The 23092-nt window shown below is 31.9% G+C and overlaps 1 protein-coding gene across 4 annotated transcripts in view; it reads left to right on the top strand.

Annotated features, from left to right (window-relative positions):
• Positions 1-23092, top strand: part of jbug (filamin-type immunoglobulin domains fbug) — a 112553-nt gene that overhangs the window by 74732 nt on the left and 14729 nt on the right. For all 4 annotated transcript variants that reach the window (XM_076414311.1, XM_076414312.1, XM_076414313.1 and 1 more), the window contains 7 exons: positions 2126-2332; positions 4414-4587; positions 11210-11688; positions 15918-16139; positions 18072-18219; positions 20822-21043; positions 21096-21424. In XM_076414311.1, coding sequence (XP_076270426.1) covers positions 2126-2332; positions 4414-4587; positions 11210-11688; positions 15918-16139; positions 18072-18219; positions 20822-21043; positions 21096-21424 — 1781 coding nt within the window. The remainder of the gene's footprint in view (positions 1-2125; positions 2333-4413; positions 4588-11209; positions 11689-15917; positions 16140-18071; positions 18220-20821; positions 21044-21095; positions 21425-23092) is intronic.

Here is a 23092-nt window from a genome sequence, read left to right as displayed (position 1 = left end):
TACTAAAAATAATAATAATTAAATAATTATAAATAAATATAAAATAATTATATTAGCTCTTAATATAATAAATAATAATTAAATAATTAAATAGTTATTAAACAATGAATTAATAAACAAATATATGTTAATATAGTTTAGTAGCATTTTTAAAATTTCTTAATATAATAAATATTTCGTAATTATTCTCGATTTTATATATTAGGAAACTGTCAACAGTTTTTTTCAACAAATCCTTTTCAAAAGTCAATTTTATTTAATCACATTATATGGCCCATAAATTGGTTTTTGAATCGGTACAATTTATTTTATTCAAGGTCATCGATAGTCGCTACTTTTTTCCATATTTCAGGCAATTTTCGGATTCCATCTTGAAAGAACGATTTATTTTTTAGGTCTATCTTATTATTTATTTAGGTATTTTCATAAGAACGAAAGCACTTCTCGGACTGGTCAAGTCTGATATGTCATAACAAATAGTAATAAGAAGGAACAAGATCTGGAGAATGTGGCGGGCGTTTTAGCAATTCTCATTTTTATGTTTTCCAAATATATTTTCATCGGTTTTGTAACATGTGGTCGAGCGTTGTTATACTGAAGAATAACATCGTTGTGTCTTTTCTAGTATTCCGGATCGTATTCGCTTAGTGGCCGGCTCAAAGGCTCAAAGGCACCAATTGTAGTCGATAGCGAGTAGATAGTAGATTGATGGTTTCATCAGGTAGTATCTTCAAATCCTTGTCTTCAAATTTTTCCAGCTGTCCAGTACGTTCTTTGCCTTAGGTGTCAAAATCACCAGTTATTAAACGTTGAATCCACTATCCACATGTTGGAGTCGATGAAGCATGGTTGCCATAAGCTTCACACAGCGTTCGATGACTTTAGCCGCGTTTTTCTCCAAATTGAAGTAACAAAGGAAAACTTTCCGTAAATGAGATTTACTTGGTAGAAATTCAGACATTTCAACGTACTGAAAAATATTTCTGCTCACACTTCGACGAAATGGTACTCGATCCGATTTAATAATTTATATAATAATTTAAAAGTTTTGTCCATGTTCAAGTCAAAATCAATTTCTTGTTTTCTCCTTAAACAAAATCTATTTACATTTCCCTTAAATACGACGAATATAATCCTAGCTTTACAAAGGTGGTAAGGAAATAAGCGACCTAGCCTGTAATTTTCAGTCACATACATTCAACAGATATTAGGCCAGGGTTCTACTATATATATATACATTTTATTTCTCAATATGTTTGCAATCTGTAAGATAATACACATCAAATAAACAATTGTTTTGGCAAGCTTGTTGGTAAACAGGAAACCACTCGCTAACAAAAAACAGTTTAATATAATAATTGGATTTTAATTATTTTTAACTTTAATTACGCAAACAAAAGTAAAATAAAACTTCTTGTAGATAGTTGGGTCATTAAAATCAATGCATGTCTACTTGGGTGAAAAGTATTTTAGATTTTTTTGTCTGGTTGATATTTTGAATTATAAAAGTGCTATTACGTAATATTAAATAAACTGTGAGAAGTTATGATACGGAAGAGTAAAATCATTGAAATATTGCTAGTTTTAACGTGGACATCCTACTTTAAAGTTGAATGTCTAACGCCCATAAATACTTAATAAATACTTCGTAAATTAACAGCCAGTTTTTCATCGACATCTGTTACAGTGTATTAACGAATTTTTGTTGTGTAGTTTTTCTCATTTTGTAAAGATGTATCTTTTATTTAAAAGTTTATGGAACATTTTGATAAAATCATTAAAATAATATAAAAATATTTAATCTACAATAAAAATATATTTCCAGTGATGTTGCATTACAAATGTAATTATACCAATGAAATTGATAAATTATAGTTATTACTTAATCCAAGGTCCTCGGTTTCATATTTTACAAGTACATGTATCAATCTCTACGAGTAATCATAATAAATAATAGTATCATTAGTTTTTTAATAATACATTATTTAACTTGATTGGAACAACATTCTCAATAAATTGCTAAAAACCTACTACATTTTCATCGAAATAAATTGGAAGGAGCGCCGCTGGTTTGTGGAGGTTTTTTTCACAAGCAATCGTCAACATGTTAAATATTTTATTCAAGGAAGTCCCTGGCACGTCAACATCGTGGACAACACAGGGGCCAACGTTTCAGTGATGGGGGAGTCTACGCGATTAGTGCCGGCCAACAGTCCGGCTGTGTTTGAGATCATCACCAACACAAACACAGCTCCAGACGATCTGATGGTTCATGTGATTGCTCCCAGCAAGAGAACGGTACCAGCTCGGGTACTGCCAGGAAACAGAACCGGTTAGTAATTTTCCATGTGGATGAAAAGGATGTTACTCCGATGATGATCTTATTACGAAATACATATATTTTTAATATTATGTGCTGATAATAAGAGAACAACTCCAACACAAGTATACTCTTTAGAAGTTCATTTTAATACCGCTCTGAAGAGGTATACGAAAATTATATTCTAATGAAATAGAAGAAGTGGTAGCTTAATCCGTTTCGTAAGTTAGCCAGTTGTAATTTATATACATCCCTTCATTTTACTTTTTAATTCGGACCTTCAAAAGAAATATCGCTCTTAATTTGATATTTATATGTATTTTGCCTAATGGGTCTAACAATTTATTCCTTTTGCGGATTTTTTATAAATTGCTTGTCAAAAAAGATGTCAAAAATCTCATCAAGGATTACATTAAAAAATTTACCAAATTGTTTTTTTTAAGTATATTTATTCAATTACACAGGACATTTTATGGATCTGGTCTACAGATATGTAGTCCTTAAAGACATAAATATTACAAAAATATTTAAAAAAATACAAAAAGAATATATTAAAAAGATAAAAGGATATAGATTAAAAGTAATTAAATTTTTGAAAACCTTCTTTTACCATAAATAAACATAAATTTTTAATTAAAGGAAAATACGTGACATATCTTGCTTGGGTTTCACCCTTCTCTGAAAGAGAACTGCTCCCACATTACTTTTGATTAGTAGTTACTCTCTCAGAGTATATTCAACAAAATATTGGCACTTTCTTTTGATTCTTTCTTCATTCTTTTGAGATCCGAGAACAGGAAATAGTCGCTGGGGGCCAGATCTGGAGAATATGGTGGATGAGGAAGCAATTCATGTATTTTTGCTATCGTTTTCACTAACTTGTGACACGGTGCAATCATACGCATCCCAAAATACAGACGCCATAACTTTGCCAGCCGACTGTTGCGTTTTCCCACGCATCGTGTGCAGTCCACTTGGATGGCTGTCGATTGGACTTCGAAGTGAAATGATGGAGCCATGTTTCATCCATTGTCACATGTCGATGCAAAAACTCGAGTTTATTACGCTTGATCATCTTCAAATACAGCTTCGAATCATCAACCCGTCGTTGTTTTTGGTCAAAAATGAGATCGCGCGGCACTCACTTTGCACGGAGATTTCTCATACCCAAATATTCGTGAATTATTTGATGTACATGTTCAGTTGATCTCTTTAGAGTGTCAGCTATTTCACTAAATTTCAATTTAGTTAATTCAAAATCATTTTGTGGATTTTTAAAATGTTTTCGTCGGTAACAACCTGTTTTGGGCGTCCACTGCATTCACCGTCTTCAGTGCTCATTTCACCGTGTCTAAACTTAGTATACTAATCATTGATAGATGTGTTGGGCCGGGGACTTTTCAATTGACCTGTTAGTGTTGAAAAAAAGACTAGTAATAGCAAGTAACAAACGCAAAGCCATATTCCCATATGACAATACTTGACGGATTCACGTTCCGATTGGTGCACAATTACAGCTCGAATGGGAAGTTCCTCCGCACCAAGCGTACTCACTAGTCATAGTGCCTTCGGATTACTATGTGTTTAGATCAATGCAGCATGGTTTGGCTGGTACACGGCTTTGAAATATTGGAGAAGTGCGGAGATTGGTTGAAGATTTGTCCTCCACCAAAGCAACATGTTGACGCGGTATGTCTATATTGCCGAAAAATTATGGGAAGATGTTGTAGAAAATGACGAGAAATATTTAAATTAATATACATTGTGCTAATTTTTCTCACTAAATGGTTATCTAAAGTGGAAAATGATCAGAATACATGCAAACACCTAATATAGTTATAATTAAAAAAAGCACTGTTACCTAGAATGCTAACAATGATTTTTTCTACATCATTTTTTTTAAAGCACAGTAAATAAATTTAACCAATTTAATTTATTCGTATTGCATATACTCTCTTATAAATGTATACTTGAGTTGGAGTATACTTAAAAAGATCCGCTTTCGATCGTCAGTTGTCTCATCATCGGAGAAAGCCATCCATACAGTCATTCGCTAGAGAAATATACCGATTGTAATGGAAATCAATATTTAGGAGTGCAAAGCGTTGAGTTTGTACCCACCGAAGTCGGTACTCATATAGTAGAAGTGACCATTAATGGAGAAAAACTACCATCTGGGCCGTTAATAGCTAAAGTATATGATTCTGGACTGATTCAAGTGGCAGATGTCAGTGGTGGAGTTGTTGGACAACCTGTACAGTTTAGAGGTAACTATAATATACATTTATTTAATTTAGTTTTGAACAAGAACAACGTTTTTTTATAATATCTTACATTAGATATTATTAGTATGTTAATTTACAAATTAATTTATTATTATTGTTCTGTTGTCAATATAAAAACACGACGAGTGTGAGATAAGTATGTAAGTATGTATTACCAAGTTGAAATTAAATTAGACTGCTTAAACTGAAGTATAACACTTATACACTTTACAATTCGGTTTACAAGTTCGGGTGTTTTGGTTCGGTTAAATCTTCAGATGTTCTGCACGTCATCCAGTAGCAGTATTGCTTCCACGTTGCTATGATTTAGTAACCTTATTTTATGCTTTAGGGGCACCTTGGATATCTTCGTAGATACATTTGATTTTGAGGTCATTGTGTAGTTCCTCGTTAGTTACGTAACGATTAGCATCGGTAATTAATCGAAGAACTTTGTTTTGGCAGCGTTGGATTACTAGTCGGTTTGATTGTTTTTGCCGATTCTGCTTGAAGAATTGAGCTTGAGGGATAGTGATTCATAATTAATCATATTAATTTTAATTTTCAATAATTTATTGAGCCATTTCACTTAAATCTCAATGAATATTTTGTTTAAATGCATCGATTGTAAATTGATGTAATCTATATATTTACTATTAATAGAATAATAGACTTGTTCTTGTGTTGTTTTTTAACCATATAGAAAAATAGGCAGAACAAGCATTGGAAAGAGAAATAGTTATGTTTGGATTGTAATATTTCTGGAAGCTCCTGGGCCTTGACCGATTTGGCTTGTATCTTTAGCCATTATAATTGCAGGTTTGTTGTCAATATTTTGGTATCTTCTGAACAATATGGCCCTGTAGCGCGAACAATATCCCTATAATAATCGAACATAAGATCGGTTACGAATTTCACTTTTCATTTCACATTTCACAGACACCATGTATGTTGCTAAATATTTCCCGCACAACTTAATAATTAAAAAGTGTTGAGAAGTCTCTTGGGTGCACAATGACTCAATAAATGAATCCGCCATAATATTTTCTATTTTCATAGAGCTGGTGAAACTACATCATAATCTAATAGCTTTTAGGGAAGTTAGAATTCAGTTTCCCAAGCTATTTCAAAGTAAGGGCTGGAAAATACAGCCAAAGGCCGAAGAAATATTAATAATTAATGATAAACAATATTTTATCTGTACAGTTATGATATGATAATATAATAAGTTCTACTTAATTAAATCTGTTTTACTTAATTTGTTTTGGACAAAAATGTCGAAATAACATAAAGTTTAATAATAGGCCGACAGATAATCCTCATAGCATGATAGTAGTTTTAGAGCTTTGGAAATTGTCTTAATATTATATCGCATTTTCTGAATATGCGTATATAAAGTTGTTCTTGTTCGAAATAAAATTATTTCAAAGTTGATCCTATCGTTTGTTTAATCGTCCTGATAATATCAACTTAATTTGCAAATGTTATCTGTTATCTAAATGCGGCTATTTCCTTTCCATTGAACGTTTCTTATACTGGTTACTAAACCTGTCTGTATGTAAAAGATTGCAGGGCAAAAAAACCATTAAGCGTCCACACAACTTGGACTGCAATTTGCAGCTATTTTATGCGATACCCACATCATTTACAAAATGAAACTTGAAGAGAAAGTCGTGTTAATTATTCGTTAAAGTTGAAAACATTTATTTTTTTATTTGTCATTTCTGGTAGTGACTAATCTTAATTTATACTGTATCGATTTTTTAGTCATTAGAAATATACTAGTTTCTTGATTATATACATGCCATATCTTCTTAAAATAGATTGTGTTTGAAGAAAAAAAAACTGCTGCAGAAAGTTATTATATTTTTGTGAAGGTTTATAGAGAGGAATAGTTTCTGTGCTTAAAATATTGTTAGTTAAAGTTGAGTCTTTTGTATTTCTTTCCATTAAATGTTTCTACGCCGGCTTCGTGGGCGCTGTGGTAAGGGCGACAGGTTGGTCCTCCAACTGTTGCGATGGTTGTGGGTTTGAATCCTGCTGGGGCATGGATGTACTTCATATTTGTGATCGTAAATGTGAATGTCTTTATAAGCAACAGTGGAAAATCCGACAAGGAATAACCATCCCAGTCACGCCAGTAACCAGGTTGGGTAAGACCAGATATTTTCTGGGATGGTCTCTAAGTTGGTCATTGGCTTGTCGGTAGGCTTGATGCCGAGGACCGTAGTTCGGAGCCCACCTTAAAATGTAGGTCCAGACGAGATAAACCCTCGTTGGTAAAGAGGAGATGTCCATTTATATCTTCATATACTAATTGTAGTTGGTAATTCAAATTGCCTTAGACGTTTTATAAGCTATGAGAAGAATGGATACTATTAATGTAATTTAGTTATTTAATCTATGTAGCTTGGTCTTAATGGACTCCAATTAGTTCCTTTTTATTAGAGCTTTATTAGTTTAAAAAAGACATTCTAAAAAAAACGAATATGATAAACCCCTTAAAGGAAAATATTTTTGGCTTCTGATGGATAGTTTCTTGAAAGATGTTTCATTTATGCATGCAAAATACATTAAAAACCATATTTAAAAAACAGCAATAACTTTTCCATGCTTTCAATTTATTTATACACATTTTAATTTTGACATTCAACTATTTTAATAGTATAAAATATTGTAATTTTTATATGCTTTTATAAAAGTGATAATTAAATTAAAAAAAAAACAATAAACGTAGTGAATAAAAAATCATTGTAATTCTGTAATTAAATGCTGAATTATTTTTTTGGGTGATACTTTCGTCTTAGTATTGTTAACGGCTTTCAAAAATAGACCAACCATGGTAATTGGTCCATGTTCATCATCTGAAACGTCTTAATGATGCCTCATGAAAACGTGTTTGGTTCTTCTGGACGGTTGCTTTCAGTCTTGGGCAGATTATCAAGTAGCAACAGCAAACGTTGTTTCATTGAAGTGATCTTTTAGTAAATATTAGTAAATATTGTGTTCCATTAGGTATGTTCCATTATGTTAATTAATATTTATAATTAGGCCTTTAATTATTTTTTGCTCAGTTTTGAGTAACTGTAATAGATCTCAGTCATCACTGTCGGTAATGGTAAATATTTTTCTTCGGGTTTATATTGTTTGGTTGAGGGGTTTAATGCATTTAATTGCATAAACTCGGTTTATGATTTATTGTTTTATTTAACAAACATGTTTTGTCTATGGGAATATTTTTCCACTTGTAAATATTAGGTTTTCGTAAATTGAAACATTTGCGATACCAATTTATATAAATATATGAGATTATCTCGCCTTATTAACACCCTAGTATCAATATCAGTGAACGTGACAGCTCCAATATTAGCTCCAAACGTGCCCTAGTGACCCTTAAAGAGTTACTTCTGTAAGAAGCCCAATTACTTTTCTATTTTCATGGGTGATCATTAGTTTCCCAATATATAGTAAATGGTAAACAAATCAATACAAAGCGACTTACAGAAGAAGGGATCTGACACAGGTGAGGGTATATATTAGGTTTACTAGTATTACAGTAGCAGAGAGAAATTTTGTTCTCTCGAAGGGGACTATTAAGTAATTCCAAATATTGTGAATATCATATAATAGATCAGTTTCTGTCGCACTTCTTTTCGGTCCCATGCTGTTTATTTCGAAGCCGATAGTTTTCATATTAGTTGAATTGTTACCAACAAAACCGCTTTCTGCTTGGTTCTGTAGAGATGTTCATGTAGATCCACTTTATATATATTCTTCAGCAGTCTTTTAAGAATTAAAATTGAAGAACTAGTTGTTGTTTAGGACAGAAGAAGTCTTCCGAATATTATTAGAACAGTGCAGAGATCCTTATTTGTCAGTGTTTATTTAAGTGCTTCTCTCGATATTTTGATTTTTTTTAACGATAAGTTGTGTTTTTTAAGATTATATGCTTTAAGTTAGCATTACATTTTTTTTCTTATCAAACAATATAATATCTAACTTTGATTGTGATTGATTGGCTGTTTTGTGGGCACTGTATGGTCCCAATGCAGTTAAAATATTTGATTTTCTAACACAAATTCACTCTGGTCCGTACTCATAATTGATTTTTTGGGCAATTCCAGCTTTTCCAGCGAGTTTCTGGTGGATTATCTTTGCCACTACATCATGCCGTCCTTTGCATTTGATTGATGTTAATATACTTCTTTCATGAATGTTTTTCCAGACTTCCATCATTTCTTCATTTGTTTCAAAATGCTTTTAAAAAGGTGAAGATTGGCATATTGCTCGGTGTAGCAATGATGTATAGATTTCTTAATAATTTAACGGATATTAAGAAATTATCTCTTAACTATTTGTTGATGAATTGGCTTGCCGATATCTATTAATTACTTACTTCTTGATTTCTAGAAAAAATGTTTTTTTATTACACTTTTTGGATTGTGTATGTATTTACTGGTTGGTAATTGGTAAATTTCTAACTTTACGTTGTTGTGTTTGAATCCCAGTTTTGGTCTATTCTTGGTCGCAATGCCTAATGAATAGTCTAAAGCATATATATAAGATCGCATATATATTGTATAATGGCTTTACAGATTATTTAACTGCTGTGTTATTTTTTAATATGTGCCTTATCCTTTTTACCGATATGCATCGGAAATATGTTTTCATATAGTTTTCTTATTAAGTGCTTATGAACACTATGACACTCCCCATGACTTATATAATTTGGCCATCTTGCATTTTGTAAGGGTTTTGTTCAAGCTTTCGTCGAATTACACTGACGGTATAATCTATATCTATATTAAATTGTATACCGACGTCAATGGAGAACTCTAACTCTTAATAATTTTGAGCAGTTGATGTAATTGGTTCATTCAATGTATTTAGATCATTTTAGATCATTCAATATTTTTAATTATTTATTAGATTGATTTAATCGATTTTTCTTGTTATTGTGTCTATTTCTGAAGCATTATCTCATTACATGCAAAACCATAGTAGACCTAGTGCGTCTCCTCAAGAAATACCGCTCTTACCAGGGATTGTGTCCGTTATTATGTTTTGTAAAAGTGTAGTGGGGAATTTTCGTACTCTATTTGAGCTTTTATATTCCAAAAGCCTAACAATATTTGGGTCAACTTTAAAGAGCTTTAGAGCATGAGTCAGCCATTCATGAGAAATCGTATAGTTAATATATGTCATATAAGTTACGTTTTTAAATAGGCTTGTTTGCAGATAGTAACGTCAATTCTAAATTATTTCTTGCAGCTCATCGCATTTCTAATGGAGCTTTTCTGTTGTGTCGTGGTGATGTTATTCTTGACTTCTCTGTAAAGGTAAATGCTCTGTAATTTTGTATGAATTGCTTTATAAAGTGTGGGCAGACATGTGATCAGTCAATAATTTGCTGCATACTGCCATATACGCTCTTGGTTTCAACAAATGTGACACCTTGCCTGAGAAACGTGATATTTCCCGGGTTAAAAACATTGATGGCTTCATTTGTAAATTCTACCGTAGTTATTTGTTCATAGTCTTGACAAGTATTCCGTTCTTCATCTAACCAGCTAATATTATTATTTCATGCAACTGAAGTTGCTGATTGATTTCTCCAGAGGTTTTCTAATTATTAGATTATTAATATTTGTTTTTATGGAGTTTAAGCTTCTGTTAAACAGCTTTTCGGAATTTTGTATATAGGTATTCTTTATTTATCATTTTATATCTTTATATCTCCCTGTAAGGGGAAGGTTAACTTATATTAAATAGTTAGGAACATGAAATATATATATTTTAATGCGTGTATTATTATTTATGGACATTTGATTATTTGTACTATTTCATCAATTCTACTGTTGTGGGCGCTGGCTTCCTGCGCAACATTATCAACAAATGGAGCTCTAGATCTTGCTTGGCTTCTCTGTGTATTATTTTGCTTTGTGGCTGTAGTTATTTGAACAGATGACAAAATTTAAGACAGTCGAGGGAGAAATGCAGGAAGTTGCTAAGCGGATTGCTGCTAGTACTGTCTACACATTATAGTAGCATTGGAAGAGCTTTCATTTGAATGTTTTAGCCTCTGGCTAGGGTAGTTAGTAATATTTGGTCTAGTCTATTTACTCTATAATTTTATTGAATAGTTAATCCAGACTTTCTGTAATTAGTTAATTAGTTTAGAGTGAATTTCAACAGTTGCCATTAAGATATTAAGTAAAAATGGGGGGAATAATATATACCAATATACAAAATATTGTTCGGCTTAGACTTCTAATTCCTTTTCATCAAACCTTTTCATTTCACTGATGTTCTTTACCAACTGTATCGAAAACACAATAAAAATCAGAACTGGTACATTATCATTACAAGTACAGTAGTACAAGATTTTAATAACCCTCTATGACTTTATACAACGACATTACTATTTTTTAATTAAATAAGAAACGTTCAAACTTTCGTACTCATAATAAATCGTAATGTCTATTTACGTTTAAAAGGAATATAATCAGTTGATTAAAAAAAATTGAACCTGAAAGGAAAATAGTTGGTAAAACGTGGCTTATAGATAAAGATAACAATTTGAATATCTGTAGATTTGAAAATCATTAAAAATATTTTTTTTTAGTTGACGCTAGTCAAGCTGGAGAAGGACAACTGGAGATCTCCATAAACGAAGGCGAAGTACCGAACCATGTGCAGGTCGTAGGTGGAGGACGCTGTTTGGTTTCCTTCACCCCGGATCAGGCTAAACCCCATCTGATCGATATCAAATTCAACGGGGAGACTGTTCGTGGCTGTCCGTTTGTTTGCGCTGTCGCTGACACTAGCCGAGTGACCTTGAGCCTGTCCCACTTAGAACTGGTGCCCGTCAATCAACCCAGCTCGTTCCACATGGGCGTAGCAGGGGGAGGCGCCGCCGAGTTGGCGGTTGCCGTACGCGGACCAGTCGGTGAACTCCCGGTTAAGGTCACCGGCGATATCCACTCCGGTTTCACGGCCGAGTTCACCCCCACGCAGGTGGGGGCTCATCAGATCAGCGTCGATTATAACGGCAGACCCGTTCAGGGAACTCCCTTCGTGGCGAAAGCTTTCGATTCCAACAAGGTGACTTTATAGATATTTGGAGGAATAACCTTTTAATATTGCTATCAATTGAAAATATATTTATAAAATTGCTTAATGATTACACTAAAATATTATCGCCTACCCATGGCCCATGACTTAAAATGTAGAATTATCATATATAAGTTTTTTTTCCTTAGAACTCGACCAAAACTAGATATTTTATAAATAATCAATAATATTTTTGGAAACATATTGAGGGTACAAATTAGTTTGGACCGTTTTTTAATAATAAAACTACTTTTGTATGGAAGAAAAGGCTTCTTAGACAGGTCATACGCTTTCGGTAGAAAGAAGTCTGAATTGGATTTTAACTGAACAATATCTGATGAATACACTAGATAAGATGTAAATTTCTACCTTACCACGTGGTTGTTTCTATTATTTCTTTATTACTTAAACTAGCGACCCGCCCCGGCTTCGCACGGGTGCAATGCTGATACTAAATTAAATACACTACCGAAAAAATATGAACGTTGTACTATGTCACTCAATGAAAACATGATTAAAATCGATCCAGTATTTTTGGTTCATTCATTACTGCCCTTGGCCTGCCCGCATTAAATTTGGAGTAAAACAATTCCTCTTCCCCTATACTTACTATGAAGATTTCCTGCTATCTTTGGAATATCTAAATTCATAAAATTTTTATTACATTACACATTTTTAAACGCAAATTTTAAATTTGTAATATCTCCGAAAATATTTGTTTAATTTACAGGCTGTAAGGAACCATATTGATCTATATTAATTGCACACTGTATTTAAGGTACTTAATTCGATAAGGATTAATGCCGTATTGCTTAAAATAGCTTCGTAAATAAGCCATTTTCTCACGTAAACAGTAAAAAATAAAAATGGTTAATGTGGGTTATCCCTAAAAGATAAACATATGCCATCGCGGACTTTTTTGTAGACCTTTTTATGGTGTACAATACTGTAGTACATTAATTTGATCTAACTCGTAGGGTTAGGCAGCGTTTTTGCTAATTGCTAAATAAGCCTAAAAAAATAGGTTAATTTACGACATCACGTTAGAAACCTCTAAAATTAGCAATGTTGCCTTAGTATATTATGCATGTATTATACATATAAACCTTCCTCTTGAATCACTCTATCTATTGAAAAAAACCGCATCAAAATCCGTTGCGTAGTTTTAAAGATTTAAGCGCACATAGGGATATAGGGACAGAAAAGGCGACTTTGTTTTATACTATGTAGTGATTATTATTTATTAAAAATTTATTTATTACATTGTTATGAGTCGTGGCTGACTAACCTACAATTTATGCTTACTATAACTTTAGGTGCATATCTAGGAGGACCCATTGGCTCTATCTCTCATATTGTGTATGTATTAACACTGATGTTTTTTTATTAAATGCACCTCACTACTTCAACTCATGATTTGATTCTTTGTAGTCTGTGTCCTGTTCTGGTGATATCCAAGAGTTATTTTACTTTCGACATTGACATGAGAATGGAGTCTCTCTTCCCGTTTTCTTGCGATTGTCATGATTTCCTGAGGTCTTGTGTGAGCGAGAGATCAGTCCTCTAGTATCTGGGTGCACCTACAACACTTCTCAGGGCTTTGTTCTGGAAAACTTGTTTTGTATTTATATTACTTTTCGCGGAACATCCTCATTATTTTATATTAGGTTTTTTCCCTGTATATTTTTTTAATGCTCAGCTCAAACAGTTTTCTACAATTTTCAAATCAACCACATAATTCTACAAATAATCAATTCTCACCTGTAGCAGATTTCTTCAATTTGAAGAGAAAAACATATATGCAAATACGAAAAGATTAATATTTTATGGGTTATATTGTTCATTAATCAAAATATATCTTCTGGTGTACTGGGCAAGTTTAGAAAGCAATTGGTCGAAAAAACTGGTATAATATTTATTAATCGAAGTGTTTTCTATCATTTTATACAACTCTTCATATTTCTGGAAATATGGTGGAACTGTGTTTATAGAATGTTATGGTTTAGCAGCACTTCAACAATCGATACATTTTCGCACTTCTTGATTTCGAAACTGTGTGCCAGTCATGTCATTCTGTAGCCATTTGAGCAAGTGTTTCGTTAGTTTTCCAAAATAAGCTACTCAGAAGAACTTTAAAAAGTCCATGGTTTGTTAGAATTAATCAAATTCACAGGGAAACTGACACTCCAGAAATCAAGAACTTCATATCTCAATCCTTCCACAAAGAACAAATCAGCTCAATTTCTTCTGAAAACGCGCTTGTTAGCGAGCTGGTCGATATGCTGGGAGCTTAACACCGCGTCACCGTTAACCTCCCCGTTTTCCAGGCTGAAACGACTTCCGTCGCTGCAATCATAATTTTTGCCCCCATACGACAGTACCCAGTCGTGTCTTAACTCAAGTTCGCGGATCAATAGTTAGCTTAACTATGTGTTATTTCCCTGGGTCCTCGTGTCCAATAACAGCTGCCCGATTAGCGGGTGCCATATCCCCAAATTTAATGCTGTAGCAGTAGTGATCCACGGGAGTCAACTGTGAGGCGGTTTCGGTTTAGTATATTGGTAAGCCCAGAGGCAGTCCTACATAACCCGGTCCAACTTGTTAATCGAGGGCAAGTCTCCGCGACCAGGTATGCTTCATGTATTCCACCGCCTGGTTTTAGGCCAGAACAAAAAAAATCCACTCGCTATTACTGGATATTTTAAAGAGCTTTTTTAAGGGTTTTAGTTTTGTAATTAATTGTCGTCGAACGTTATAGCTCTCCAGACCATTCTTTGACATTTACTGTCATTTGTCATTTACATCAAAATCACTAATTTTATGTAGCGAAATTCCAAAACAATGAAATTTAACACTTGTTGCAGTTAACGGTTGCAGGAACTTCGCATTATCAATTAAGCTGACAAATTTGGAAATAATAGAATATATTTACATGATAATATGAAAATATTGGTAATATAAAAGAAAATTTAAAATATAATAATTGTTAAAAACCGACATAGTCTAAGTTAAAAAAGAAAGTAAAATGTTAAGTAAAGATTTTAAGCAGGTATAGAACAATTAGTATTTGAAAAAATAGTAATTAGTCAGTTAATAAAAATTAAGTTTTTAAAAATGCGACTCTTACCTACTATGGTATTTTTCTTACTTACTATGGTATTTATTAATCAATTTAATATTTTTAGTGTTTCTTAACTTCTTTTATTATATGTCTAAAAGCTTCTTTGTTCCTTCTTAATTCTATTGCCATTGTTATTTAAGAGATTTATTAGATTATATTAAGATAGTTTCCCAGTACCGTGGTTCTGCAACACTTTGCACAATAATTTTGAAGTTAGATTTCCTTTTTGATTCTAACTCTTTGTTTTTCTAATATTGAGATTCGATTGATTGCCGTTCGTATGTAATTTTAATTCTATTTTCGCATCTTTTGTCAGATGTTTATATGATTGTGGCATACTGAATTATTTATGGATTGATTATAAGTGATACAAAATCATATTTTTTGGTGGTGAACTTGAAGAGACATAATTTTGTCAGGTTGATTTTATTCTTGATAATAGTTCAGATGTTATTTGTAGCATAATGAATAATGATTAAAGATTATTATACTTTAATGGTTTAGACTCTTCAATATGCAATTTCCAGACGGTTTAATTTCTAACTTGAAATCGATTATTTAAAAGGTATATATATATATATATATATATATATATATATATATATATATATATAGTTTTGAGTCGGTTATATTCTTTAAATTTACCACTATGCTAATATGAAATATTAATCTGTTAGTAAAACGCTAGCGTTAGTAGATACTACATTTATCTTCTAAAGAAAATATTTAATTGGGCGTAGAAAGTGTATTTCATTATTTCCTGTAAGATAGATCTAGTTTTCTTTCCAATCTAAATTCATTATTTCACTCATTCATCGTTGAATTAAAGAAACATATACATAGGCATTGTTAATGAAATAGTTTTTACTGATTTCTATTAAGTGTTCTGTTATGATTTCCCCCTTTATATGACCCTGAAATTCTCAGACAAGTTATAAATGCGTGTCTAATTTAAATAAAAATATTGAGAAAGTACCAATAATAGAAGGAAAACGAAAGGAAATGCATAACATGTTATTAGGTAATCGTGTTGCAATTTTATGAAAGGTTATTCCTTTGAAAGGTCACCAGGTGAATTAACGCAAAAATCCTATTATAGGTTACTGTTGGCGCTGTCGCTAGAGGTTCCGTGGGTAGACCTGTTACGTTTTCGGTGGATGCCAGCGAAGCTGGCGAAGGCAACTTGGAGATAACGATATCCGCGCGTGGATTGAACATACCCACACAGGTTCATCCACAGGGTAACGCTAGATTTGCCGTTAGTTTTGTACCGGCGGAATCTTGCGATCATATAGTTAATGTTGCGTTTAACAAAAGACCGGTTAGTTAATATTTTATAACTATTTTTAAATAAATATCAAGAAAGTTCATCAAGTCATTTTAAAACTGAAATAGATCTAGTTGTGGAACTTAGTTACTTAGTATATAGTTATCATGATATTAAATATCATTGAATTATATTCAGTTACTCAGTCATTATAGATGATACTTGATAATAATTGTAGATTGCTGTATTCTATTATCTTCAATTCTTGATTTTTATTATCCATGTTAATTCTTTCAGCAGAAAATAGCATTTCTTATTTTTTCTTTTGCTACATTACCGAGGTATCTACATTTTCTTTTAGTGATTGTTTTTAGTAGTTTTTGACCGGTGTGCATGTTACTCGGATTTAAAGGCTTGACAGTTTTTTAGTTATCATTCATCTTCAAGTTTCTACAGCATAGAACAGTATTGGACAAATATAGCACTTTAATATGATTTTTTGTTTAAGCTTTTACCAGATAACGGTTTTCATTTCACAAATGCCTTTCTAACCTTCATGATACTATTTTCGAATTGCAGTTCGTGGTTCAGTTTTTTGTTTATTATTACTCCAATATGTACATATAATATATTATTCCGATATACTTAAAATTCTGCATTTGTTCTGATCTCTCGTTTAGTTTGATATATATTTTTGTTTCAATATCGTTAAGTATGCTTTGTAGATCATAAGTTATTGATATAGTATCTCGCATGCCAACATCATTTCCAGCCAGAAGTTAGCTTCAAGTAGATATTAAATAGAATAGTAAATAATGGGCAGCCTTGTTTAATACTTTTCTGATCGGTATGGTTTTCCATAGTCGTTCAATTAATTTATTACACTTCGTTGAGTAAAAGACTTTTTCATAGTCGTATTTTTCAAAGCAGTACTCTAGCAGTGTTTGTAAACCTTTCTTAAAACAGAATTGGGTGTGTTCGTTGGCGGTGATTTATTATTTATTTATGTTATATGATAATTTTATATACTTAACATCTAGTCATTGTTATACATTTCTAAGCCTCCAGTGATTAATCATGAATCTTTCGATCTCCTGTCCAGTTCTCTATTTGTTCTATTGTTCTATATTTATCATCGTAATTTACAATTCAAATCTTTGTACCCCATCATAGGTTTAATTAGAATTAGTATATAATCTAAGATATAATATTCAATGATTCAAGTGTGTAACCACAGAGGTATAAAATATTTATATGTTTACAGTACAATTAAATTAATGGGTTAAACATATACTTTCTTATAATTATCCAAACATGCGGAAGAGTGATTATCTGCTCAAGAGCCGTAAGTCGTTTCTTAAAAGAAAGTGGAAGATATTTCTTTCCATTGCTCGATCACTGATCTAGTCAATCTAGTTTTTAAAGTTAAAATATTAACATCAGTTGAGTTTAGTATTCATCAATTTAGCTTCCATATTACATACATCAAAAAAATCCTGCTCGTTATGTAAAATCAATAAATACTGTCCACTATTATATCCACTTGAATTGTTTCCATCGAAAAATTGGAATCTGTTATGGTTTAATTTCTGTTGCTTCTAAGAAATTTCATTTTAAAGGAATTTTATTTTATTTTATATTACTCTGTTCATTTAAACATATAATTTCACATTCTATATAGTTTTATAATGTAATTTGTAAAGCTACTTTTATAGTTTAATATTATTAATATGCGTTATGTAAATATAAAAAGTAAAATTAGTTTTATCTTGCTAATCTTTGGGCTATAAAAGTGACAAGATATGAAATAGATGAATAATATCTTCAGTATGAACAAAATGACAATAATTATATGAACTGACTTGATATAAGTAAATAATTAAAGACTAATATTTTTTGTTAAATTTCCATAAATTATAATACTATGGAATTTAACGTGAAATATTAATTTTGTTAATAAAATTCTCTAAAATCCCATATTAATAGGTCGTTGGATGTCCATTAATAGTATCAGTGGGTGCAAGTGGTGCAGGACCTAGCGTTACGTTGCCGGGTCCTGGACCAGTACACAGGCCTAGTACACTGCTGATAAATCACCCCGGCCGCTTAGAAGACATCGAAGTCAATGTTGAGGGTGAGACGATTGTTTTATTTTAGTTTTGCCAGTTATGGTCTTTTAGGGGTTTTGGTTGACAGTTGGTGGTAGATTATATATGTGAATAGTTCTGTATGAGTTTGAATAAACACGAACTACCCTTTATTAGTTTATAGATAGTGAATAGTTAATCATTTCTTGTATAAAAGTATCTACATTTTAGTTTAAGTTATCGGTTGGTCACTTGATTGATCATTGAAATCTCTTTTACCCAAAAATATTATTAGTTATTTAATAAAACATCTGAAAAGTTCAAATACAACTACAAGGAGTGCTAATTTGAAAATCAATCAAATTTGTTATATTGATTTATAAAAGCCTATAGATATGGCGTCCAGTATATGGTGCTATACATTTCTTGACCGATATAATGTTTGTGATGATGATGAATCTCTGATATAGATATTCGGACTTCGAGATTTGTTCACTGTATAGATCAAATTACGGAGATATATAACCTGATAACTAATTAAGAAAACACTAAAGTATTGAGAACTGATGGATTGCCTACTATTGTAAATCTTAAAAATTACTCAACAAAAACATAGCTTGTGTAGCTTGAAAATTATATTCCTTCCTATTTATATTCCTAGATTTTTTTATATTAAGTATTAGAGTTATTGCTTCCTGCTTCTTATTTAAGATATAATATTATTATCTCTCATAATGCTTTGAACTTAGTTCTCATCCGTACAGTTTTATTGTATTCTTTACACTTTTTCCAGCAGTAATTTTGTAAATTTAATTTCTTCCGTATTCTTTTAAGCTGCTAAATTCTTCCCTTTTTGGAATACTCAGTACAAGTATCACCATATTACACTCAGTATGCTTATATAACAGTAAATTATTGGTTTTTGAAGATATTCAATCGACGATTGTAGATTTCGGTCAGTTCTCCTTTCCTTTTCTCAGCTTTGATTTCAGTGTTTTCCTATTCTAGTTCTTCTATCCTTTAAAGTATTTTATAATAATTGTGAAGCTTGTGTTTAAGTGTTTATTAAAATATTTTTCAAACAATTTCTTTCGACGTCAATAAACATCATCAAGTGTTATTATATTTTCCCCTACACTCGTCTGGGGATAAACAAAGTTATGAAGATGAGCTTTTAGATGCTTTCTTATGTAATCGCTTAATCTACACCTACAGTAAACTAGCCAATGAAATTTAGTTTTGCTATAAAAAACTATAAACACAGATTTGTTGTGAATTCTGAAGCATTAATCTTTTATTAGTGGTGCCAGCTTAGTATATTTTGTATCAATTTTAGACGAGATGTTTTATAAAATAATATTAGAATGGAAAGTTCTACAATTATGTATGTATAAGAATATATTAAGAACATTAAACGAGATTTCGCAAATAAGTATTAATGAACGTTTCATTAACTAATATGTTTCATTTGCAAAATATGTAGCAATATATAAATAAAGTTTACGTATTTTTGCATAATGTAACATCCACTTTTTCATTAAATATGAATGTGTATTCAGACTTATACAGAATGATTTTGTGCATGGTGTTCCCGACAATATATTTGCTTTTTGTTTTAGTAAAATATATTTGCTTATATTGTCTGCATTTTCTGATACGGCTTGTTGTATATGTTACTAACATTGCTTAAGTTTGTACTTTGTTTCTGTTACTATTAGCTGTAAGAATTTATCTATATGTAAGTTTTTTGTACAAAACAAAAACAATAAAACTATGCCTGATATTATCCCCGATGTTGTTTTTCTATCTTTTATTTTTTCTATACTATTTTGCACTTCTTTTCTCATTTACAGGTCACCGCTATGTATACTGAATCATTCCATTTCCTTCTATATTCCTTTTCTTCTTTCTTTCTTAAAAAAAACAAACACCTTTCCTCACCTTTTTTCTTTTTTCTAGAGAAAGAACAACATTAAAACAATAAACCATTAAGAAAAAGAAAAGTCAATAGAAAAATTAACTAGATTCAATTAAAAATACTTTAAAAATTTATATTAATAATAATATTTAATACAATTAATATTGTTAATAAAATATAGTATGAATTTTTTGCTAACTTAAAGTTACTTGAGAATAAAATAGTTTTTTGCGCGTTTATAATTACCAAAAAAAGACATGGACATTTCTCTTGCTTTACTTGTCAGAATCATATAAGCTTTGCTTTCATTTTCTTCTTTGTTTCATATTGGGTTACTTTCTTGATATTATCACCTTGAACAGGCGAGATTTCATAACGTGATCGCAAGTATTTGAAAAACTTACTTTAGATAAATTATGGTGTGGCTTAAATGTATATAATAACTAATAGCATATATATATATATATATATATATATATATATATATATAGCATATATATATATATATATATATATATATATATATATATATATATATATATATATATATATATGTATAAATATATATATGTAATGGGCATGTAAATTTGATAATATTCAATGTTAACCAGGTGAAATGGTAAATTTGTCAACATATTCTTGCTTTCTCTTTCCCGATTGTTTTCCTACGCAATGTTCCCTATCCTTAAACTCTGATTCAATAACAACGATCGATTGTCATTCGACCCCAGGCCCTGGAGGACAATCTGTGCCTACACAAGTGCAGCCTCTCGGTAACGGACAGTTTCAAGCCGAATTCGTTCCCAGGGTTGTAGGAGAGCACCGGATAAACGTGTCAGTTTGCGGTGTGCCTACAGCAGGCAGCCCTTATGCCGCGAAAGTGTACGATGTACAAGCAATCAAAGTCAAAGAAGCAGCCACTGGTGTTGTTGGGAAACCCGTTACTTTTTTGGGTATGTTTGATGATATATTATTGACTCCCCTAACGCTGCTGTTACGTTTTAGTTGAAACCAGCCAAGCAGGACCTGGTAATTTGGAGGTGACCGTAAATGGAGGCTTAGTACCGACGTCAGCTCAAGCTCAAGGTCCTCATACCTATGCCATATCGTTCACACCAAGGGAGCCGTCGGTTCACTCTGTCGATCTAAGATTTAACGGGCAGGACGTCCCAGGTAGTCCGTTCAAGTGCAATGTGGTACCAGCAGCCCGAATACTATCACCAGATGCCCTGGACAAAGTTTCCGTTGGTAGATTATGCAGTTTCCTGGTGGAGAGTCCAAACCCGCCCATAGTGGAAGTGTTGGGACCAGCTCGACGATCTTTACCGACACAGGTATGCACAGGTTAGAATTATTAGCAACTATTGTTGAACATTTTCTTGAGCTCTAATTGCAAGTATGAATGTGCGAATATGTTATGACAATGTGTTATAGACAGCTTGGTTAAATAAAATTCTTGCTCACTATAATGAATTGTTCTGAGCCTGCATTATTGTTTAGATATTAGTGTCCTGCATATATTTTGATCAGCGATATTTATTTGTGAAAATGCGAAGTTCAAATATAAACAGCAATAAAATAATGTAACATACTATAACCGTTAAATTTGTTGCTTTTGATATTTCTCTATATAAAAGTTATTTTTGTTATGTGTAGGGATGATAATTATGGATCGTCCAAATTTGTATGTTTGAACATTAATTTTGTTTTGTGATTTGTTTATTTGATTTGAAGTAATCTGCTGCTAAGGCTCTTCAAATACCTTTAAAAACTTGATGAATTAAACTAAAAATCTGATGAAATTTGGGTGATACTGCTTCGTCATACCCCGAATGTCGATTTTGGATTTTACTCCAATGACAAAGAACAGTCTGGAGAATCAAAAAAGTTCGAAGACAGTGAATTGCAAGATTTCATGGGAGGAAAAAATAACTATGCCGATATGTATCCCGAGGCGGAATGGTCATGACCAAAATCTTGCTGTACTTATGATTACAAGATGTGTGATGGATTTTAGTAGCCACAACCGAATCAAAATGTTACCGCAGATGTTTGCTAACGCTAATTTATCAAACTGAGTGACGTATTGTTGCGAAAAACGTCAGTAATAGCAAGTAACAGACGCAACATAATTCTTTTGCACGACAACACTCACTGCAAAAGTTGGGTTGGAAACTGTTGTAGATCGCAGAACTAGCGTTATCTCTGGACATAGCGTCTTTTGACTTTTAGCATGATGTACCATGGTTTAGCTGGTAAACAGTTTCGGAATGCTGAATAAGTTTGAAAATAGATGGATCAGAGAAAACAACATAATATATATGATTCAGTATCCCCATGTTGATGGGAAAGGTGACAGAGTGTTGTAGAAAATTATGAAAAACATGCGATCACTTAATTTATTTTGTTGAGAAACACTATCTAAGAAGATGTATTGATCCAATCTACCTTATTTTTAAAATTAGACTTTTTAAAAATTAGATTCAATGGATTATTTTTTGAATGTATTTTACACAGTGTGGTGTCTTTGATATATTATTAATGTATTTTACACAAACATTTTGTGTAACTACTTTTTGTATAACATATAATCATCATACATCATACACAAATAAAGACAATATATATACGTATCACCATTCATTCGTTTATTTTTCAAAACTTAGTGAGTCGTGAAAATAGAGATATCAGAAAGTAATGTTCGTCATATTTTGTTTTCTTATTTTCAAAATGGCAAAAATGCAGCGCAGGTTCTTCGAAAGTTATTTGGAGTAAATGAAGTTACCATCACTGTCGTCAGATCCTGATACTAAAAGAAGCTCAATACTTCACTCAACATGAATTAATAGTAAAAAACTAATAGACCTACTTTCCATTTGTGAAGTTTTCGTCGTTTCTGAAACGAATGCTTACGATTAAAGAAAAATGTTATGACGATCAAAGTTATCATAAGCCTTATATAAGCTAAATAGCAAATGTATTCTATCACGACAACGCTAAAT

The sequence above is a fragment of the Rhynchophorus ferrugineus genome, unplaced genomic scaffold, assembly GCF_030347505.1.
Source record: "Rhynchophorus ferrugineus isolate W39M unplaced genomic scaffold, kcgeb_rfMv2 rfM9, whole genome shotgun sequence".
In the NCBI taxonomy this organism is placed as follows: domain Eukaryota; kingdom Metazoa; phylum Arthropoda; class Insecta; order Coleoptera; family Curculionidae; genus Rhynchophorus; species Rhynchophorus ferrugineus.
Note: the sequence above shows the minus strand (reverse complement) of the source record. Positions and strands in the feature narration are given on the sequence as shown.